This window comes from Hyaena hyaena, unplaced genomic scaffold (assembly GCF_003009895.1).
Source record: "Hyaena hyaena isolate Hyena2069 unplaced genomic scaffold, ASM300989v1 scaffold_312, whole genome shotgun sequence".
Taxonomy (NCBI): Eukaryota; Metazoa; Chordata; class Mammalia; order Carnivora; family Hyaenidae; genus Hyaena; species Hyaena hyaena.
In genome coordinates this window covers 2,054,393-2,074,146 of record NW_024080943.1, presented here as the reverse complement: position 1 = coordinate 2,074,146, position 19,754 = coordinate 2,054,393, and the positions used below count along the sequence as shown (strand labels likewise).

At 42.7% G+C, this 19,754-nt stretch overlaps 1 protein-coding gene across 1 annotated transcript; it reads left to right on the top strand.

The window, feature by feature from the left end:
- The first annotated feature begins 8,232 nt into the window (after nt 1-8,232).
- Nucleotides 8,233-16,019, top strand: LOC120242623 (eppin-like). The gene is made up of 4 exons (XM_039248503.1): nt 8,233-8,384; nt 10,114-10,248; nt 15,183-15,350; nt 15,835-16,019. The coding sequence occupies exons 1-4, from the start codon at nt 8,294-8,296 to the stop codon at nt 15,840-15,842; spliced, it is 402 nt and encodes a 133-aa protein (XP_039104434.1). The 5' UTR covers nt 8,233-8,293; the 3' UTR covers nt 15,843-16,019.
- The last annotated feature ends 3,735 nt before the right edge of the window (nt 16,020-19,754 follow it).

Genomic DNA, 19,754 nt, shown 5'->3' with positions numbered 1-19,754 from the left:
ATAGTAAGTGAAAAACGTTATCATCAATGTAATTAATTATGAGTAACATAAGAAAAAGCTATCAATTTTATCTTCTACCAACCACCTTGCCAAGTTGTCTTAAGAAATACAACAATATTTTATTCCATTGATCTATGTGTCTGTTTTTGTGCCAGTACCATAATGTCTTGATTACAGCTTTGTAATACAGCTTGAAGTCCGGAACTGTGATGTCTCCAGCTTTGTTTTTCTTCTTCAATAATACTTTGGCTACTTGGGGTCTTTTCTGGTTCCATACAAATTTTAGAATTGTTTGTTCTACCTCTGTGAAGAATATTGGTGTTATTTTGATAAGGGTTGCATTGAATATGTAGATTGCTTTGGGTAGTATTGACAATAATGTTTGTTCTTTTAAGCCATGAGCATGGAATGTTTTCCCATTTCTTTTGCATCTTCTTCAATTTCTTTTATAAGCTTTCTATAGTTTTGCATGCATAGATCTTTTACCTCTTTGGTTACATTTCTTCCTATTTTATGGTTTTTGGAGCAATTGTAAATGGGATTGGTTCCTTGATTTCTCATTTTGCAGCTTCATTATTGCTGTATAGAAATTCAATTGATTTTTGTATGTTGATTTTATATCCTGAGACTTTGCTGAACTCATGGATCAGTTCTAGCAGATTTTTTGGTGGAGTCTTTTGAGTTTTCCATGTAGAGTATCATGTCTTCTGTGAGTAATGAAAGTTTTACTTCCTCCTTGCTGATTTGGATGCCTTTTATTTCTTTTTGACTGATTGCTGAGGCTAGGACTTCCAACACTATATTGAATAACAGTGATAGCAATGGACATCCTTGTCATGTTCCTGACCTTAGGGGGAAAGCTCTCAGTTTTCCCCCATTAAGATGATATTAACTGTGGGTCTTTCATTTATGGCCTTAATGATCTTGATGTATGTTCCTTCTATCCCTACTTTCTTGAGGATTTTTATCAAGAAGGGATACTGTATTTTGTCAAATTCTTTTTCTGTATCTTTTGAGAGGATCATGTGGTTCTTATCCTTTCTTTTATTAATGTGATGTATCACATTGATTGATTTGCAGATATCGAACCAGCCCTGAATCCCAGGAATAAATCCCACTTGATTGTGGTGGATAATTAATTAATTCTTTTAATGTATTGTTGGATCCGGTTTGCTAGTATCTTGTTGGGAATTTTTCCATCCAGAAATGGACCCACAAATATCTGGCCAACTAATCTTTGACAAAGCAGAAAAGAATATCCAATGGAAAAAAGACAGTCTCTTCAGCAAATGTTACTGGGACAACTGGACAGACATGCAGAAGAATGAACCTGGACCACTTTCTTACACCATACACAAAATAAACTCAAAATGGATGAAAGACCTAAATGTAAGACAGAAAAGCATCAAAGTCCTAGAGGGGAACACAGGCGGCAACCTCTTTGACCTTGGCCACAGCAACTTCTTACTTGACATGTCTACAGAGGCAAGGGAAACAAAAGCAAAAATGAACTATTGGGACCCCCTTAAGATTAAAACCTTCTGCACAGTGAAGGAAACAATCAGGTAAACTAAAAGGCAACTGACAGAATGAGAGAAGATATTTGCAAATGACATATCAGATAAAGAGTTAGTATCCAAAATCTATAAGGAACTTACCAAACTCAGCACCCAAAAAAACAAATAATCTAGTTAAGACATGCACAGAAGACATGAATAGACACTTTTCCAAAGAAGACATCCAGATTGCTAACAGACACATGAAAAAATGTTCAACATCACTCATCATCAGGGAAATACAAATCAAAACCACAACGAGATGCCACCTCACACTAGTCAGAATGGCTAAAATTAACAAGTCGGGAAACAACCAATGTTGGTGAGAATGTGGAGAAAGGGGAACTCTTTTGCATTGTTGGTGGGAATGAAAACTGGTACAGTCACTCTGGAAAACAATATGGAGGTTCTCAAAAAATTAAAAATAGAACCAGCCTATGACCGAGCTATGGTACTACTAGGTATTTATCCAAAGGATACAAAAATGCTGATTCAAAGGGGCACATGCACCCTAATGTTTATAACAGCACTATCAACAATAGCAAATTATGGAAAGAGCCCAAATGTCCACCGACTGATAAATGGACAAAGAACGTATATGTGACATGTATACATCACATCTTCTTTGTCCATTTATATATAAAAATATATACCAGTGCTCGCATGCACGCGTGCTCACACACACTGGAATATTACTTGGTGATCAAAAAGAATGAAATCTTGCTATTTGCAACAACATGATGGAACTAGAATGTATTATGCTAAGCGAAATAAGTCAGTCAGAAAAAGACAGATGATTTCACTCATATGTGGAATTTAAGAAACAAAACAGATGAACATAATGGAAGGGAAGCAAAAATAAGATTTAAAAAAGAGGAAAACAAACCATAAGAGACTCTTAAATAGAGAAAACAAACTGAGGGTTGCTGGAGGGGTGTTGAGTGAGCGGATGGGCTAAATGGGTGATGGGCTTTAAGGAGGGCACTTGCTGGGATGAGCACCGAGTGTTATATGTAAGTGATGAATCACTAAATTCTATTCTAGAAATCATTATTACACTACATGTTAACTACTTTGGATTTAAATAAAAAAATAAAAATTAAATAAATGAAGGTTTGTTTAAAATATGAAGAATGCCAACTGACACATAAAAAATGCTCAACATCACTCATCATCAGGCAAATACAAATCAAAACCACAATGAGATACCACCTCACACCCGTTAGAATGGCAAACATTAACAACTCAGGCAAAAACAGATGTTGGTGAGGATGTGGAGAAAGAGAATCTTTTTTGCACTGCTGGTGGGAATACAAACTGGTGCGGCCACTTTGGAAAACAGTATGGCGGTTCCTCAAAAAATTAAAAATAGAACTACCCTATGACCCAGCAATTGCACTACTAGGTATTTACCCAAGGGATACAGGTGTGCTATTTCAAAGGGGCACACGCACCCCAATGTTTATAGCAGGACTATCAACAATAGCCAAAGTATAGAAAGAGCCCAGATGTCCATTGATGGATGAATGGATAAAGAAGATGTGGTATATATACACAACGGAGCACTACTCGCAGTCAAAAAGAATGAAATGTTGCCATTTGTAACTACGTGGATGGAACTAGAGGGTGTTATGCTAAACAAAATTAGTCAGTCAGAGAAAGACAAATATCATATGACTTCACTCTTATGAGGACTTTAAGGTACAAAGCAGATGAACATAAGGGAAGGGAATAAAAATATAAAAACAGGGAGGGAGACAAAAACATAAGAGACTCTTAAATATGGAGAACAAACAAAGGGTTGCTGGAGGGGATGTGGGAGGGGGGATGGGCTAAATGGGTAAGAGGCATTAAGAAATCTACTCCTGAAATCATTGTTGTACTATGTGCTAACTAAGTTGGATGTAAATTTAAAAAATAAATTAAAAATAAATAAGTAAATAAATAAATGTAAAAAACACAAAAAATATGAAGAATGGATTCAGAAATGTCATTTCTGAAACAAAAACATAATATAGTATAGAAACAATGAAATGAAAAAAAAACACAACAGGTTCTAAGAAAATATTCTTGATTAAAACAAAGTCTTTGAGATAATTTTTAAAAGTTCTGTTAGAAAAAAAGAAGTATAACAATATTTAATGAGCTTACTTAGGTTTTATATATAATCATGACTGAAAATGATGAGTAATTTGACTCTCTTTTTCCCCAATGTCATGACTTTCTTTGTTTTCTTGTCTTTTTGTATCATGTAGAGCCTCTGAAATAATGTTGAAAATAAAGACAATGACATCTATACCTGTCTGGTTCTTTATCTTAAAGTCAATGTCTCCTGCTGTATGAAATGTCATTTGTTGTGGGCTTTGAGATAAATAGATTTTACTGCACTTGGATTGTTTTCTTTTTATACATTTACAACTGCTATTGGATATTACTATGGAATTTATCAAATACCTTTCAAGCATCTAGTCATGTAGTAATTTTCTCTTCTAATTTGTTAGCATAAGAACTTATATTATTAAATTTTCATACATTGAACCATCCTTGCATACCTGGATTGACCTTAATCATATTGAAGGTATACTTCTATTAATACACCAAAAGTTCTTTTAGCAAATAGTTTATTTAGAAATTTCACATCAAGAGTCGAAAGAAAAATGAGTCTATTAATTTGTATGTTTTGCTATTGGAATCATACCACTTTCAACAAACTAGTATGGAAAACTAATTGGGAGCTTATTTTTCCTATGATTTGTAATATTTTAATATTTTAATTTATTTTTATTTTCTATTCAGTAATAGCTATGCCCAATGTTTGGGGCATGAACTTGAGGCATGCCCTCAGGGGCTTACTCTACATGATCAAGAGTTGCATACTCTACTGAGTGAGTCATCCAGGCACCACCTATGATCTGTCATATTTTAAATATTTTCCATAATAATATTTAATAATATCCTCTATTTTTATTTTTATTTTTTTTAAATATTTTTATTTCTAGGAGAGAGAGAGAGCATGAGCAGGGAGGGTCAGAGAGAGAGGGAGATACAGACTCTGAAATAGGCTCCAGGCTCTGAGCTGGCAGTCAGCACAGAGCCCGACGCGGGGCTTGAACCCACGAACCGCGAGATCATGACCTAAGCGAAAGTCGGACACTTAACCGACTAAGCCACCCAGGCGCCGCAATATCCTCTATTTTTAAAGGGCTACACAAAATTGAGCTCCAAAAGCAACTAAGTAAGGTTTCTTCTCTAGTGGTATATTTTATTTTATTTTTTTTTTTATTTTTTTTTAAATATATATTTTATTTATTTCTAGGAGAGAGAGAGAGAAACAGCGTGAGCAGGGGAGGGTCAGAGAGAGAGGGAGTCACAGACTGAAACAGGCTCCAGGCTCTGAGCTGGCAGTCAGCACAGAGCCTGACGCGGGGCTCTAACCCATGAACCGCGAGATCATGACCTAAGCGAAAGTCGGACGCTTAACCGACTAAGCCACCCAGGCGCCCCTCTAGTGGTATATTTTAAATAATTTTTAAATAATTTAAAATTTTTATTTTCTTATTTTGAGAAAGGGAGAGAGATTGGGAGCATGAGCGGGTGAAGGGCAGAGAGAGAGGGAGAGGGAGATCCCTAGCAGTCTCCACACTCAGCACAGAGCCCAGCGCAGGGCTTGATCCCACAAACTGTGAGATCATTACCTGAGCCAAAAATCAAGAGTCAGATGGTCAACAGACTGAGCCACTCAGGCAATCCAATTTTACTATTTTTTTTTTTTTTTGGGTGTGTGTGCTTTACCTTATAGTATATATAGGCTCTCTACCTCCTCCTCTGTAAATTTTGGTGTTTTATATGTTGCCAAAATTGATCCATTTTCTCTCCATTTTCAAATGTATTACTTAGAGTAGTATAAATTATTTTCCACATAATTTTTTTTATGTCTTTAACTTTGGTTAATGTTTTGATTCATATACTCATGCTTCTACCCTGTCCCCAATATCCACTAATCATTCAATCCAATTACCACCTACCCATCCACTCACCTAGCCTGCATTGACATACCTTTAAATTTATCAATCTTTCCACCCATTTTTTTCACTCATATATCCATCAATTTACCCTTCTCATCCATCTTCTTTCCACCTATCCAGCTGCCTGTTTTATATCTAGCCTTTATTCATCTTTCATACACACACATTCTCATACCTGTCAACATAGTTCTCCATCATTTCTACACCTATCTCCCCTCCATCCATGTAACAATTCACTCATCTACCTGCCATTGAAAGAGTTTCCATCAATTACCCACTCATCCCATTACTAACCTGTCCATCCTTCTGTTTAATCCAATCCATTTCTTCACTCAGCCATTCATCCACCCAGCCATGTTCATGTATTCATGCACCCAAATATCCATGATACCCTCACCCATCTTTCTTCATATTCTTCCAACTATCTTCCCATTCATCATACTAGGAGCCATCCATTCATTCACATATCTCTCTTGCTCATCCAGTAGTTTGCACCAAGTGTTTATTCCAGCCCCAGCTGCATAACAAAGATACCAACAACACAGCCAGATAAGGAACCAGGGTGTCTTCACCCATGAAGTTCCCCTTTTGGAAAGGTCTCAAGGAACCTAGATAACTGACCACCTGAGGGACCCTGCTTCTCCCTCCCCACACCGTAATCCCTACTTTTATATGCTTTAAATTCACCAATAAAAAGTGAACCCATGAAACCCTAGACATTCCGCCCTTGGACCCTAATAAAGGCAGAGTCCCAGGTCTGCATTTTCTACCCCTCTCTTTGTCCACGACCTTCTGTGTGGCCTTCTGGGCATGCCATGTACCCTCCAGGGCTTGTGCATAATAATAAATCATATGCTCTGAAGTTCCCTGAAGGTTTGGCAGAGGTTAAGTCCTGTGATCATAATAACCACAAAGGCTGGTCCGACCACAATGCTGACCCATGGTGGTGGAGGAATGTCTGTCAAGGGAATGCATGTGGGCCTCGCTTTGAGTAAATATGCCCCCAAGAGTGTCTCAGGCCTTCCTAGCTGAGACTATCACTGTTAATAGGCTGAGACATACACCACAGATTCATACAGGAGCCTCTGTCTGTGATCCTAAATTTTGTGACCATATAGTCACTCGCTGATGATACAGCTAGCTTTGTCTGGCTTCTGTGCATCATGTAGGACAAATAGAGAATAAATCTTGGCCCAAAAGTGCAACAGCTAGTTGAGGAAAGAAATGGGGACCCTACAGACAACATTTACTCTTTGAAGAGAGGCTCTCCCTCTGCCGGGACTGACTGACTGGCTGGCATTGTGGAGTCTATGTAGGAATGCTGCCAAATTCTCCAGCACCCTCTCCTGAGCCCTTCCACCAGTCCAGACAGAAGCCAGAAACCCTGGGGAAAAAAAAGAGAGAGGGGAGCAAACTATACGTGACTCTTAATGATAGAGAACAAACTAAGGGTTAATGGAGGCAGGGGGTTTGGGGATGGGCTAGATGGGTGATGGCTATTAAGAAGGGCACTTTCTGGGGCACGTGGGTGGCTTAGTCGGTTAAGCGTCTGACTTTCGCTTAGGTCATGATCTCACGGTTCGTGGGTTCGGGCCCCGCATCGGGCTCTGTGCTGACTGCCAGCTCAGAGCCTGGAGCCTGTTTCAGTCTGTGACTCCCTCTCTCTCTGACCCTCCCCTGCTCATGCTGTCTCTCTCTCTCCTAGAAATAAATAAAACATTAAAAAAATTAAAAAAAAAAAAAGAAGGGCACTTTCTATGATGAGCATTGGATGTTGTATGTAAGTGACGAATCAGTGAACTCTACTCTTGGAACTAATATTGCACTGTGTGTTAACTAGAATTTAAATAAATATTAAAAAAGAGAGAGAGAGAAACCAGCAACTCTGCTACCGATGCAGCTTCACTGGGGTACAGTCTCTCAAGAGGCCCCCCTATTTTACAGTTCCTCCTCTGACAAGAAGGAGTTTGCACTGTAAGCTCTGCTGACATTCTCCACTGCTCTCAAAGCAATACGACCTTGACAAATAGTATCTGAAAATTCTGCTGACAGGCTCCTCCTTCCTTACACTCCACTCTATAGCAGCATATTTACTCTTTGGCCTTAGTCAAAGAATATGAACTACTCAAAGAGAAAAAGTTGAAGGATGGGGGAGAGCGTGGGAGAGGGAGAAAGAGACACAGAGACCATGAGAAGCCCACAGGAAAAGAGAATAAGGCAGACACCAACACAGAGAAGCACAGATAAACAAAGAGATACCAAGACACCCATAGAGACACATTGTCAGAAACAAATGAAAGGGGCATAGCAGTTAGTGTGCAGCTAAAATGGAAAATGAATGGAGAATGAGGACATTCCGTAACTCTCAAAGTTATCAAGACCCTTGATGGTGGCATGTACTCCTAAGTTCACCCGGAAAATGGGATAAGCTTTGCCCATGCCCCATGGTGGACCAGAGGGCCCAGGCTAGCCCAGGCTATTGAGCATCATGAACCATCCAAGAAAAGACCCTTCCCCAGGGCTGTGGGCTGTAGATGCCAGCTGGTCACATTGATGATCTCAGGAACTTGGTGTTCCCAGCAGGATAGGAGGTGGCTGGCTTGACTCCAGCTCTCACATCCAAGATACTGACTACTGAAGAAATAGGCTGGACAAAGTCAGACAGACATTTTCATATTCTGGAACCACGGAACAGGCCAGTTCTTCTTCAGAATGGACTCTTCGAGACTTTTGAGCATCCTGTTCTTATCCACCCTTCTAGTGAATGTCCAGGGATCTGGTCTGCATGGCTGGATCTTTTCCAGTAAGTAGTGGGGCCTCACCTCTTGCACTGGAGAGAGGGAAGGTTGCTGGGAGGATGAAACATGGAACGAGTGCTGAGACTTGAGTTGCTTCCCACCGTGTTAGCCTGCTCCAAGGTTGGGAGGTATTTGGAACATTTCTTCCTGTTTCCCTCTTTATGGAAGATGCCTTTTGTGAATGCAAGCATCTGGGCCTGAGGCAACCCCTGCTTTAAGCCCCTTTGAAGTGAAGGGTCAATTGAGGGTGGAGGGACGAGTCACAGGATCTTGCATATGGGAGGGGCTATAAGAATCTGGAAAGCCTAGGGGATCTTCCCCTCACTTCACATCAAAAACAGCCTCCTTTTTCAGGATATTATCTCTATCAACTCCTGATTCTTTCAAATGTAGTCTTATAAAGTATTCCTGTATCCCCAGGGGTTCCTTGCCTTTGGGATAAAAGACAGTATCCAGAAGTTTCTTTGAACTGAAGACAGTAATCCTCCATGACTATAGAGTAATAATGATAATTGGTTACCATTTACTGAACATTTAGAAAGCAGGGAGTTAAAGAGATCTGGAGTCAGACATGGTGGGTCCAAGTTCTGGTTTCACTTCTCAGTAGCTATAAACTAGGGTAAGTTAGTTAAATTCCATGTGCTTCCATCTCCTTCTCCACAGAATGGGGATGTCAGTAGAACTGACCTCTTAGAGATATTAGGGGGATTACAGGAGATAGCATTTAATTTTTTTAAATGTATATTTATTTTTGAGAGAGGAAATGTGAGCAGGAGCAGGGGAGGGGCTGAGAGAGAGGAAGAGAGAGAATCCCAAGCAGGCTCTGTGCTGCCAGAACAGAGCCTGATGCAGGGTTCGAACTCATCAACTGCGAGATCATGACCTAAGCTGAAATCAAAAGTTGGACACTTAACCCACTGAGACACTCAGGCACCCTGAGATAATATTTAATTTAGCATTTCAAAACATTTAAAATGCACAGAAAAATCCTTGGCTTATGGTAAACAGTTGACAAACATTAGTTAACATTGTTATGCATCAGTTCCTATGATTATAGCTTTACACACGTCGTCTCACTCCCCCTTCAACAACTTTGTAAGGCTTAAATGGCTATTCAAGTGAAGAAACCAAAGTTCAGAGAGGTGAGTGGTAAACCAAGATGTAGAATTAAAAAACCCAACTCTCTGCTGCCAGGGTGAGTGATATTAATCATTGTGTAATAGCACCCCCGGGGGGAAGTCCCAAACACTGATTCCTCAACCAGGCCAAAATGATCAGATTAGCTTAGGCCAGTGGATTTCAGTGGGCGATTTTTCCTTCCAAGGGACATTTGCAATATCTGCAGGTATTTTTGATTGTTAAGCTGGGGAGTGCTATTAGCATCCAGTGGATAGAGGCCCGAGATGCTGAACACCCTACAGTGCACAGGACAGCCCTCTCCCTCCCATAAATAATGATCAAGTGGCAAAGTTGAGAAATTCTGACTCAGAGGGGATGGGGCTAGGGAGTGGAACTAAGGATAGGGTAAGAAGGTAGAAAGTAAAGGGTGTTCAGAAGGGAGCATAGTGTAGACGGTGCTGGGAAATACATGAGAGCACCCTAAGGAAAAGGAGTCCTGTGGATGAACAGAGAAGAAGCAAACTTCCCTGACTTCCCAGAGTGGCCTTGGGTTGGGAGAAGAGTGGGCACTGTGCCCTCTAAGATTCATGGTTGTAAAACTGTCCTTTCCTTTAGGGAGATGCCCCAGAATCCAAGAGGAATGTGAATTCAAAGAAAGGGATGAATGCACGAAGGACAGACAATGTCTGGACAGCAAGAAGAAGTGTTGCATCTTCAGCTGTGGGAAAAAATGTTTAGACCTCCACCAAGGTAATACTAGGAGCCTCAGAATAACCAGCCTGTCTGCCCATACCCTTACCTTCTGCCCACCTGTGTAGCATCATCCTCACTTTTCTAGGGGCTGGTCTTTCAGCAAGATTGCTGGATGGGGAGACCTGCAATTTAGATCCATCCCTGCTCCTAATATTATGTGTGACATTAGGTAGTATCTTCATCCAGTCTGGTCTTCAGTTTCCTCGAATAGAATATGAGTGTAGGATTGAAACACTGTAGGACTGGATGCTTTTCAGCCTTAAGATTTTCTTTTTTTGTTTGTTTGTAACTCATGACTTTCTGAGTCCCCAGGTGGCCATTGTTGGCACATTGTTGCTGCAAGTGATTAGTAAGCTATTGGTATTTACCAGCTTTTTGCTGCGGAGGGGCTGTCTCTCTGCTTCTATAAGTTCAACTTAGCACCAGGAAACCTCCCTCGACCACTACAGACCAGAGGGTTTTTCCTTTCCTTCTGCAATCTCAACCTCATGCCCATCTCCTTGGACTCCAAAAAGACTATCAAAGATTCGTTACTCATTTATTTAACAAATATATATTCAGTGTCTCTGAGAATTATAAGGGGATTTGACTAGTGTGGTCAGGGAGGTGAGGAAGGCCTCCCTGAGAGAGCAAACCCGAAGTTGAGTTCAGAAAGATGGGTAGTAAATGTAGGTAAAGAGTGGATGGGAGAGATTTCCAAGGCACAAGGAATAACATGCATAAAGGCTCAATGGTGAGGCCTAGGAGGCCAGAAAGCAAGAGTGCATATGAGCATGGTATGAGGAAAAGGATCCTAGGTAGGTAGGGTCTGGTGGGCTAGCATCTCACTTTGATCCCAAGAGCAATGAAAAACCACTGAGGTGGACAGAGATGTGATCAGGGTTTTATGATGCACAGACAGAGGAGAAACAGAACATCTTGAAGGATTTCAGGAGGAGAGGATATGGTAGCTTGGACCAGAGAGGTAGCTGAGTGGATGGAGAAGACTGGGGTGTGTTTGAAAGATGTCTAGTCAGTAAAGTAAGCAGGACTTGACAGTGGGGCAGCGTGGGCAAGTAGATGGTAAGTTGTTTATTTGCCTAAAGGTGAGGGATTCTGAATCCAGGCTTTCTGAGTTCAAGTCTTAGCTCTGGTTTTTACTAGCCCGGACAAATTAACAACTTTTCCCTGTTGTTCCCCAGATTCCCCAGATAATAAAAGAACCGTTAATAAAGGTTATTTGTAAGATCAAATAAGATGATGCACATGAAGTGCTTAGAGCAATTCCTGGATACAGTATAACCAAGTGACACACATTAGCTTAAATTATTTGTTATTCTTGACTGGGAGCTCCTAAAAAGCAGAGGCCATGCCTTTTTTTTTTTTTGTCTCTTAAAGCATCTTCAGGGATACTTGGGTGGCTCAGTCAGTTGAATGCCACACTCTTGGTTTCAGCTCAGGTCACGATCTCGAGGTTTGTGAGTTCAGGCCATGCATAGGGCTCTGCATTGATGGCGTGGAGCCTGCTTGGGCTTCTCTGTCTCCTTCTCTCTCTGCCCTTCCCCCACTCACTTTGGCACTTTCTGTCTCTTTCTCTCAAAAATAAGTAAATAAACATTTATTTTAAAAAGCATCTTGCACGTAGTAGGTGCTCAATGAATGACTTATTCAGTTCAGGTCAGGATGCATTTTTGTTTTACCCTCACCGTTCCGCAAGATCCTATTCTATGCTGGACCACCTGCTAGGAATGGGGCCCCAAGATGAAATTAAACAAAATCTCTGCTCCCTTAGAAGCTCGTGACCTCATGGATAAGACTGAGGATGGAAACCATCGACAAGAGATTCAGAAGCCTGGTGGAACAATGAAGGATCTTCCCAGGCACCTATGAAGGTGTTGGGTGTAGACTGGAGTCAGGGACATCACAGAGGAGCTGACGTCTAAGGAAGGTTTTGAAGGGAGAGTGGGACTGTCACTAATGAACAAGAGCGGGGTGGACAGAGGACTTGAAAGTGAAAGGTGTGGAGGTGTGGGATAGCACAGGGTGTTGAAAATGGCAGGAGCATGTACCTCAAATGGTACTGTGGTGGCAGGTGGTGATGCAGAATCATAAGCAGGAGCCAGATTACAAAAGGCCTGCGGGTCATGGGAAGACTTTGCCATGAAGTAAAGGTCTTAGCTGTGGAATGACATGATCAGCTTTGTTCAGGACCATTAGGTGCTTCCCTCTGGTGGGTAGCACAAAGGACTGATTAGAAGGGACAGAGACAGGGACAGGAAGATCGGTTCCAGGCTATCCCAACAGCTCAGGCATGAGACACCAAGATTTAAAGAGAGTGGCAGAGAGGTGAGCCAGGAGGAGGATAAAAATCAGCAGGACTTACCTCTTCAGCTATGGGAACTTTTCCCTCATGGAACATAGAGTTTAGTTTGGATCTGCATTCGTTTGCAAGGGCTGCAACAACAAAGGACCACAAGCTGGGTGGCTTAAACAACAATGTATTGTCTCACAGTTCTGCAGGCTATAAATCCAAGGTCAAGTGTTGGCAAGGCAAGTTCTTTCTCAGGTTGTGAGGGGAGAATCTGTTCCTTGCCTCTCCCCTAATGTCTGGTGGTTTGCCTGCAATATTTGACAATCCTGGGCTTGTAGACCTCTACTTTCAGCTTCACACGGTATCCGCTGTGGTGTGTGTGTGTGTGTGTGTGTGTGTGTGTGTGTGTGTGTGTCCAAATTTCCCCTTTCTATAAGGAAACCAGCCATATTGGATTAGGAATCCATTCTACTCCGGTATGACTCATCTGAACTAATTAAATCTGCTACAACTCTATTTCCAAATAGGGTCACGTTCTGAAGTACTGAGGACTAGGATTCAACAAACGAAAGGGGGTGCAGTGAGTAGGGAGAGACACAATTCAACCTATAACAGGACTGAAACTAACTTCAGTAGGAACCTTCTTTTTTTTTTTTTTAATGTTTTATTTATTTCTAGGAGAGAGAGAGACAGCGTGAGCAGGGGAGGGTCAGAGAGAGAGGGAGTCACAGACTCTGAAACAGGCTCCAGGCTCTGAGCTGGCAGTCAGCACAGAGCCTGACACGGGGCTCGAACCCACGAACCGTGAGATCGTGACCTAAGTGAAAGTCTGACGCTTAACCGACTAAGCCACCCAGGCACCCCCAGTAGGAACCTTCTGTAGGAAGAAGGGTGCTTGGCTATCTAAAATACTAGCCTCTGGCTTCCCTGGGTGGACTTGCCCTTTACTCATGATCCAATATTCTCTCTTCCTGTCATGGTTTGGAGGGCAGAGTATGTGGCTTATAATTTGTCATTTCCAAGGCACTTCCATACTTCAATCCATTCAGGATGTATTTACTGAGCAGCTACTCTCTGCCAGACACTGCTAGAAGCTGCACATTCAGATAGAATCAAGTTCACAACCTCGAGTCCCATGAAGGTAGTCTCATTTGTACCTCAAGACAGCTTTGTGCCACAAGCAGGGTGAGATTTTGCATTCCCATTGTACAGAAGAGGAAGTCAAGGACAAGACAGTTAACGTGGGAGGTCAATATGCACACACTGAATTGGAAGCAGAGCCTTTATTTGTATTTATTTATTATTATTTTTTTACAAATAGTTTATTGTCAGGTTGGTTTCCATATAACACCCAGTGCTCATCCCCACAAGTGCCCTCCTCCATGCCCATCACCCCCCTCACCCCCCACACCCATCAGTCCTCAGTTTGTTCTCAGCATTCAAGAGTCTCTCGTGGTTTGCCTCTCTCCCCCTCTCCCACTATTGCCCCCCTTCTTCTCCCCCACAGTCCTCCGTTAAGTCCTCCTAATCCTCCTATACGTGCAAACATATGGTATCTGTCTTTCTCTGCCTGACTTATTTCGCTCAGCATAACACCCTCAAGGTCCATCCATGTTGCTACACATGGCCAGATTTCATTCTTTCTCATTGCCATGGAGTATTCCATCCTATAGATAAACCACATCTTCTTGATCCATTCGTCCGTTGATGGACACTTAGGCTCTTTCCATGTTTGGCTATTGTTGAGAGTGCTGCTGTGAACACTGGGGTACATGTGCCCCTATGCATCAGCACTCCTGGATCCCTTGGGTAAATTCCTAGCAGTGCTATTGCTGGGTCATAGGGGAGTTCTAGTGTTAGTTTCCTGAGGAACCTCCACACTGTTTTCCAGAGGGGCTGCACCCGTTTACATTCCCACCAACAGTGTAGGAGGGTGCCCGTTTCTCCACATCCTCGCCAGCATCTAGAATTCTCTGATTTGCTCATTTTAGCCACTCTGACTGGCATGAGGTGGTATCTCAGTGTGGTTTTGATTTGTATTTCCCTGATGAGGAGGGATGCTGAGCATCGTTTCATGTGTCTGTTGGCCATCTGGATGTCCTCTTTGGAGAAGTGTCTGTTCATATCTTCTGCCCATTTCTTCACTGGGTTGTTTGTTTTTCGGGTGTGGAGTTGGTGAGTTCCTTATAGATATTGGATATTTACGCTTTATCTGATATGTCATTTGCAACTATCTTTTCCCATTCCATTTGTTGCCTGTTAATTTTATGGATTTTTTCCTTTGCCGTGCAGAAGCTTTTAATCTTGATGAGGTCCCAATAGTTTATTTTTTGGAAGCAGAGCCTTTAGTCTCCTCACTCTCAAGGAAGACAATAGAGAGAGTGATCAGAAGGAATGGGAAGACTGATGTTCTCTGGGGATGCAGAGAACATCACTCACTCTGGGGTCCAAACCCAAACAGCTCCACTCTGGGGTCTCCCCACAATCTGTACAACACACCAATGGGTCTGGGCTCCTGAGGTATGAAAAGGTGAAAGGAGCCTGCTCAGTTTCATCTCTGGTGGTGTCCAAGGGTAACAATAACAGCTCCTTTTCTGAGGGGTGGGCACTCTTATTTCTCAACTCTGGGGTCTTCCTACAGATATATGTGATATGCCCAAAGAAACTGGCCCCTGCATGGCTTTTTTTCGTCGTTGGTGGTATGATAAGGAAAAGGACACCTGCTCCGAGTTCATCTATGGTGGCTGCAAAGGGAACAATAACAACTTCCAGTCCAAAGCCATGTGCCAGAATATGTGCCCCAAAAAAGGTGAGTCTATGGGGTTTCTCAACCTCTTAGGGCCATGCTGAGAGGTCTGGGTTTGGCTGCTTTGTTCAGGGATGGCTACATCCTTGGTAGACCAGATGTTGGCAGAGCCAGTTCCACTTTGGAGGTAAGTATGCACCTGGCAGAGGGTTGTACAGCAGCTTTCTAGGAACTAAGGCTGGGAAGGGACATGGTCATGAATCAAAGCTGGCAAGTAAGAGGGTTGGAAGGAGGATGCAGACATGGTGAAATCCCAGAGACCAACATCAGAGAAGTCACAAGGCTTCCAGATTAGTGCTGGATCGCCAGCTGTCTACTCCCAACCACATTCAATTCTGCCTTTAAGGTGGAAAGCTATAGCTCCCCAGAGCAAACCCACTTTGTTTTAATCTGCTGTGCAAAGATATACAAATGTAACGTCAAGATTTGTTCTAAAGATAAGCTGAGCCCAAAGTGCTTAGCTGGTCCTGTCCTACATTCTCTCCAGGCTTATAATCCTCATTAGGATGTACCTGAACAACCACCAGGATTTGGCTCATGATCCAAGGCTCTGTCTGTGTGCCTGACCGATGTTCCGTGTTGGTTTCCACCGTTCTACTCTCACGTTCCAAGGCCTCAGCTCTTCCCCATATGGAGCCCCAGGATCTGCATTTGCCTTCCTCTATCTCAGCCTCTTAAACATGGTATTATTCTGTTTTGACCCATCTCTATGCTTCTTTCCTTTATGTCTAACGTCTAGAGCCCCCTGCATAGCTCCCAGTTTACCCCAATAAAGTACTTTGTGTAGCCCTGTGCTTCTGAGGCTGAATAATTCACATCTGTTGGTTATTACACTTTGCAGAGAATAAAGGGTCACTGAGGCCTCTTGTGATACAATGAAAGGGAGGGAACACAGTCAGCTCTTGAGTTGAGAGCTCCAGGGACATTGTCCTCCTCTGTTTCTTCAAAAATTGTAAAGCCTTTTTGACTCAGGGTCTCTAGGCATTGCCTTAGTTTGGATCCCCCAGAAACCAAATCTGGGACAAGGACTTGGGTAAAAGCAGTTTACTTGGAAGATCTCAAGATATGCAAAGTGGGGTGGAATAAGTGATACAGGAAGAGAAGAGTCAACTATGAGCTGGTTACCATGGGGGGAAACTACAGCTTACTCTCCCTGGGGGCCTTCTAAGGAATGCTGTAAAACATGTGTCCAAATGTCTGCATTGATCTCCTGTGATGGGGCAGTTGAGGCGTTTATTCATCGATTCCCATCCCCTCCTGGATGCCTGGAGGTATTAAACCCCTCGCTCTTCCAGATTGTTCCGCATGCAAGCTGAGCAAGCTGTCAGGGAGCCAGAGAAAACCTGTAGCACAGAGGTAGAGACTGACACTTGAAGTTGGGAGCTATCTCTGAGCACTGGGTGTCATTTGGCCACAAAAGGAGGGAAGCACTAACATATGCCACAGAAACCTCAAAACATTACTCTAAGCAAAAAAAAAAAAAAAAAAAAAGCCATACACAAAAGGTCATCTACTGTATGAATCTATTTATATGAAATATCCAGAATAGGTAGATCCATAGCAATAGAAAGTACTGTTTGCCAGGGACAGGCTTTGGCTGGGGGAAATAGCAACTGCTAATAGGTATAAGGTTTTCTTTTGTTTTTGTTTTTATTTTTTATTTATTTATTTATTTTTTGATAGTTTATTGTCAAGTTTGTTTCCATATAACACGCAGTGCTCATCCCCACAAGTGTCCTCCTCCATGCCCATCACCCTCCTTCCCCTCCCCCCACCCCCATCAGTTCTCAGTTTGTTCTTGTTTTTAAAGTTTTATTTATTTGAGTAATCTCTACACCTGACATGGGGCTTGAACTCACAACCCTGAGATCTAGAGTTGCATGCTCTTCCAACTGAGGCAGCAAGGTGCCCCTAAGCTTTTCTTCTGGAGTGATAAAAATATGTTGGAACTAATAACAGTGGTGGTCACACAACATTGTGAAGGTACTAAAAAGCCTCTGATCTGTCCTGTTAAAGATGGTTAATCTTATCTGATATGAATCCCACCTCAATATTTCTAAAAGTGGGTTAGGAAAAAAAATGGGCACTAGGTCTGTCTCCTGCAGCCACAGGTGAAATCAGAAGGGAGCCAAGAACATGCCTTATTAAACCTTCAAACCTTAAGTTGAAGAACTCAATGGAAGAATCTTCATGCCCCACGGCTGCTGGTTCTGATGTCATAACTGAGAGTTATTATTTCCCTTTTGCATCACCCATTCCAAATTGCACCCAATAATTGAGGCTCTCTGGAAGTGCTGGCATCCTTTCCTGCTTTCATTAAAAAAACTTTTTTCTTAAATAGTTTATTGTCAAGTTGGTTTCCGTATAACACCCAGTGCTCATCCCCACAAGTGCCCTCCCCCATGTCCATCACCCTCCTTCCCTCTCCCCCTCACTCCCATCAGCCCTCAGTTTGTTCTCAGCATTCAAGAGTCTCTCATGGTTTGTTTCCCTGCCTCTCCCCAACTATTTTTCCCCTTCTTCTCCCGTATGGTCCTTCATTAACTTCCTTCTAATCCACCTATATGTGCCAACATATGGTATCTGTCCTCTGCCTGACTTATTTTGCTCAGCATAACACCCTCAAGTTCCATCCATGTTGCTACAAATGGCCAGATTTCATTCTTTCTCATTGCCCTGTAGTATTCCATTGTATAAATATACCACATCTTCTTGATCCATCCATCAGTTGATGGACACTTAGGCTCTTTCCATGATTTGACTATTGTTGAGAGTGCTGCTATGAACATTGGGGTACATGTGTCCCTATGCATCAGCACTTCTGTATTCCTTGGGTAAATTCCTAGCAGTGCTACTGCTGCGTCATAAGAGAGTACTATTGTTAATTTTTTGAGGAATCTCCATACTGTTTTCCAGAGGGGCTGCACCAGCTTACATTCCTTTCCTGCTTTCAAAGCACCATGATCTTGACAAACACTCTCTGGAGATTTGGTTCAACCTAAGATCAACCTGTCTCCTCCCCCACATGCTACCCATGGTAATGCCTTTACTTTTTGACGATGGTTAAAGAAAAGGGATGGCCCAAAAAGAAGAAAAAGGAGGACAGAAGGGAAATAAAGGGGAGGGAGAAAGAGATCCAGAGGGTGACTCAGAGGAAAAGAGAAAAAGGCAGGCACACGGCAAAAGGAGGGAGCACAGAAAGAAGAAAAATAAAGTGTGAGAGAAATAAGGAGACAAACAGATATGTCAGGAGAAGGGTAAGATTGGAAAGAAAACTGGAATATTCTTGATCTCTCAACACTGGGAAATGGAAGATGTTGGAATTGAACTTCCCTTTCTCCAAGGGAGTCTAGAAGTCCCAGACAAGCTTTGCCCCCTCTCCCTGGTTGACCAGAGAGTCAGAGAGCCACAGAGAGCTGAGAAGTAGGAGTTGCCTTTCAAGAGTTTCTTCCCCCAGGGTTGGTGCTGTGGGTACCAGATACTCCCGCCGATGGCCTCGGGGACTTGGTGTTCCCCTGCACAGGAAGTGTGGCTGTATTGTCTCCAGTGATATGTGGTTCCTGAGCCAGGACAGCCAAAGTTCAGAAGTAGGAGCTACTGAGGAGCAACTCCTAATTTTGGTGCCAGCAGCCAGGCCAGTAGCTCTTGAAATGGGGCCCTTGGGACTTGTGCCAGTTCTGGCACTATTCATCCACCTGGAGGGAGTTCAGGAGGCTGAGTTGGTTGAGGCACTTTTTGGCAGTAAGTATCAGGGACTAGGGCCTCCCGGTGGAAAAATGGAAGTTGCTGGGAGGGAGAAACAAAGAATTCTACAGAGGAGGAACACTTCCGCCCTTCAGCCTGGGGTCCTGGGCAAGAGAAAGGGGAGATATTCTCAGCCAAACTCCTGGACAGATGTGCTCTATGAGCACAGGAACTTGAGTCTGTAGCAACGGACTCCCCACTGTGATTATGAGAGGGATTCCTTCTGGACCAGGGTCCCATAAGATGGACTAAAAAGGGGCTGGAACTTTATGGACCTTCCCCAGAAGAAAGATCCCTCCCCCTAGCACCACCCTTAGCAGCTTCAAATCTTCCAGTTGCAGCCCCCAAAGTCTCCCCACACCCACACCCTAGAGGGTCCTTGCTTTTGGAGTAAAGAATGGTCTCTGGAAGTCCCTTGAAATGCAGAGATATGAAGATCCCTTTTAAGTAGCAGCTAAAATATACTGAACACTCAGCAGTGAAGCCATACATTGCAGGTTCAAATCCTGGTTCTGCTCCTCAGTAGCTGTGTGTGACCTTGGGGAAGTTCACAAAACCTCCCTGTGCTCCAGATTCCCCTGTTTATAAAATGTGGGTATTGATAGGACTCACCAATAGAAGTGTCATGAGAATTAAGGGGAAAAGGACAAGGGTACAGTAAGC

Bases quoted from the DNA above. Each gene is read 5' to 3' on its own strand.
- LOC120242623 (XM_039248503.1), top strand. From the start codon at position 8,294: ATGGACTCTTCGAGACTTTTGAGCATCCTGTTCTTATCCACCCTTCTA. The intron at 8,385-10,113 runs GTAAGTAGTGGG...CCTTTCCTTTAG, and splicing joins GCATGGCTGGATCTTTTCCA to GGAGATGCCCCAGAATCCAA. The intron at 10,249-15,182 runs GTAATACTAGGA...GTCTTCCTACAG, and splicing joins ATGTTTAGACCTCCACCAAG to ATATATGTGATATGCCCAAA.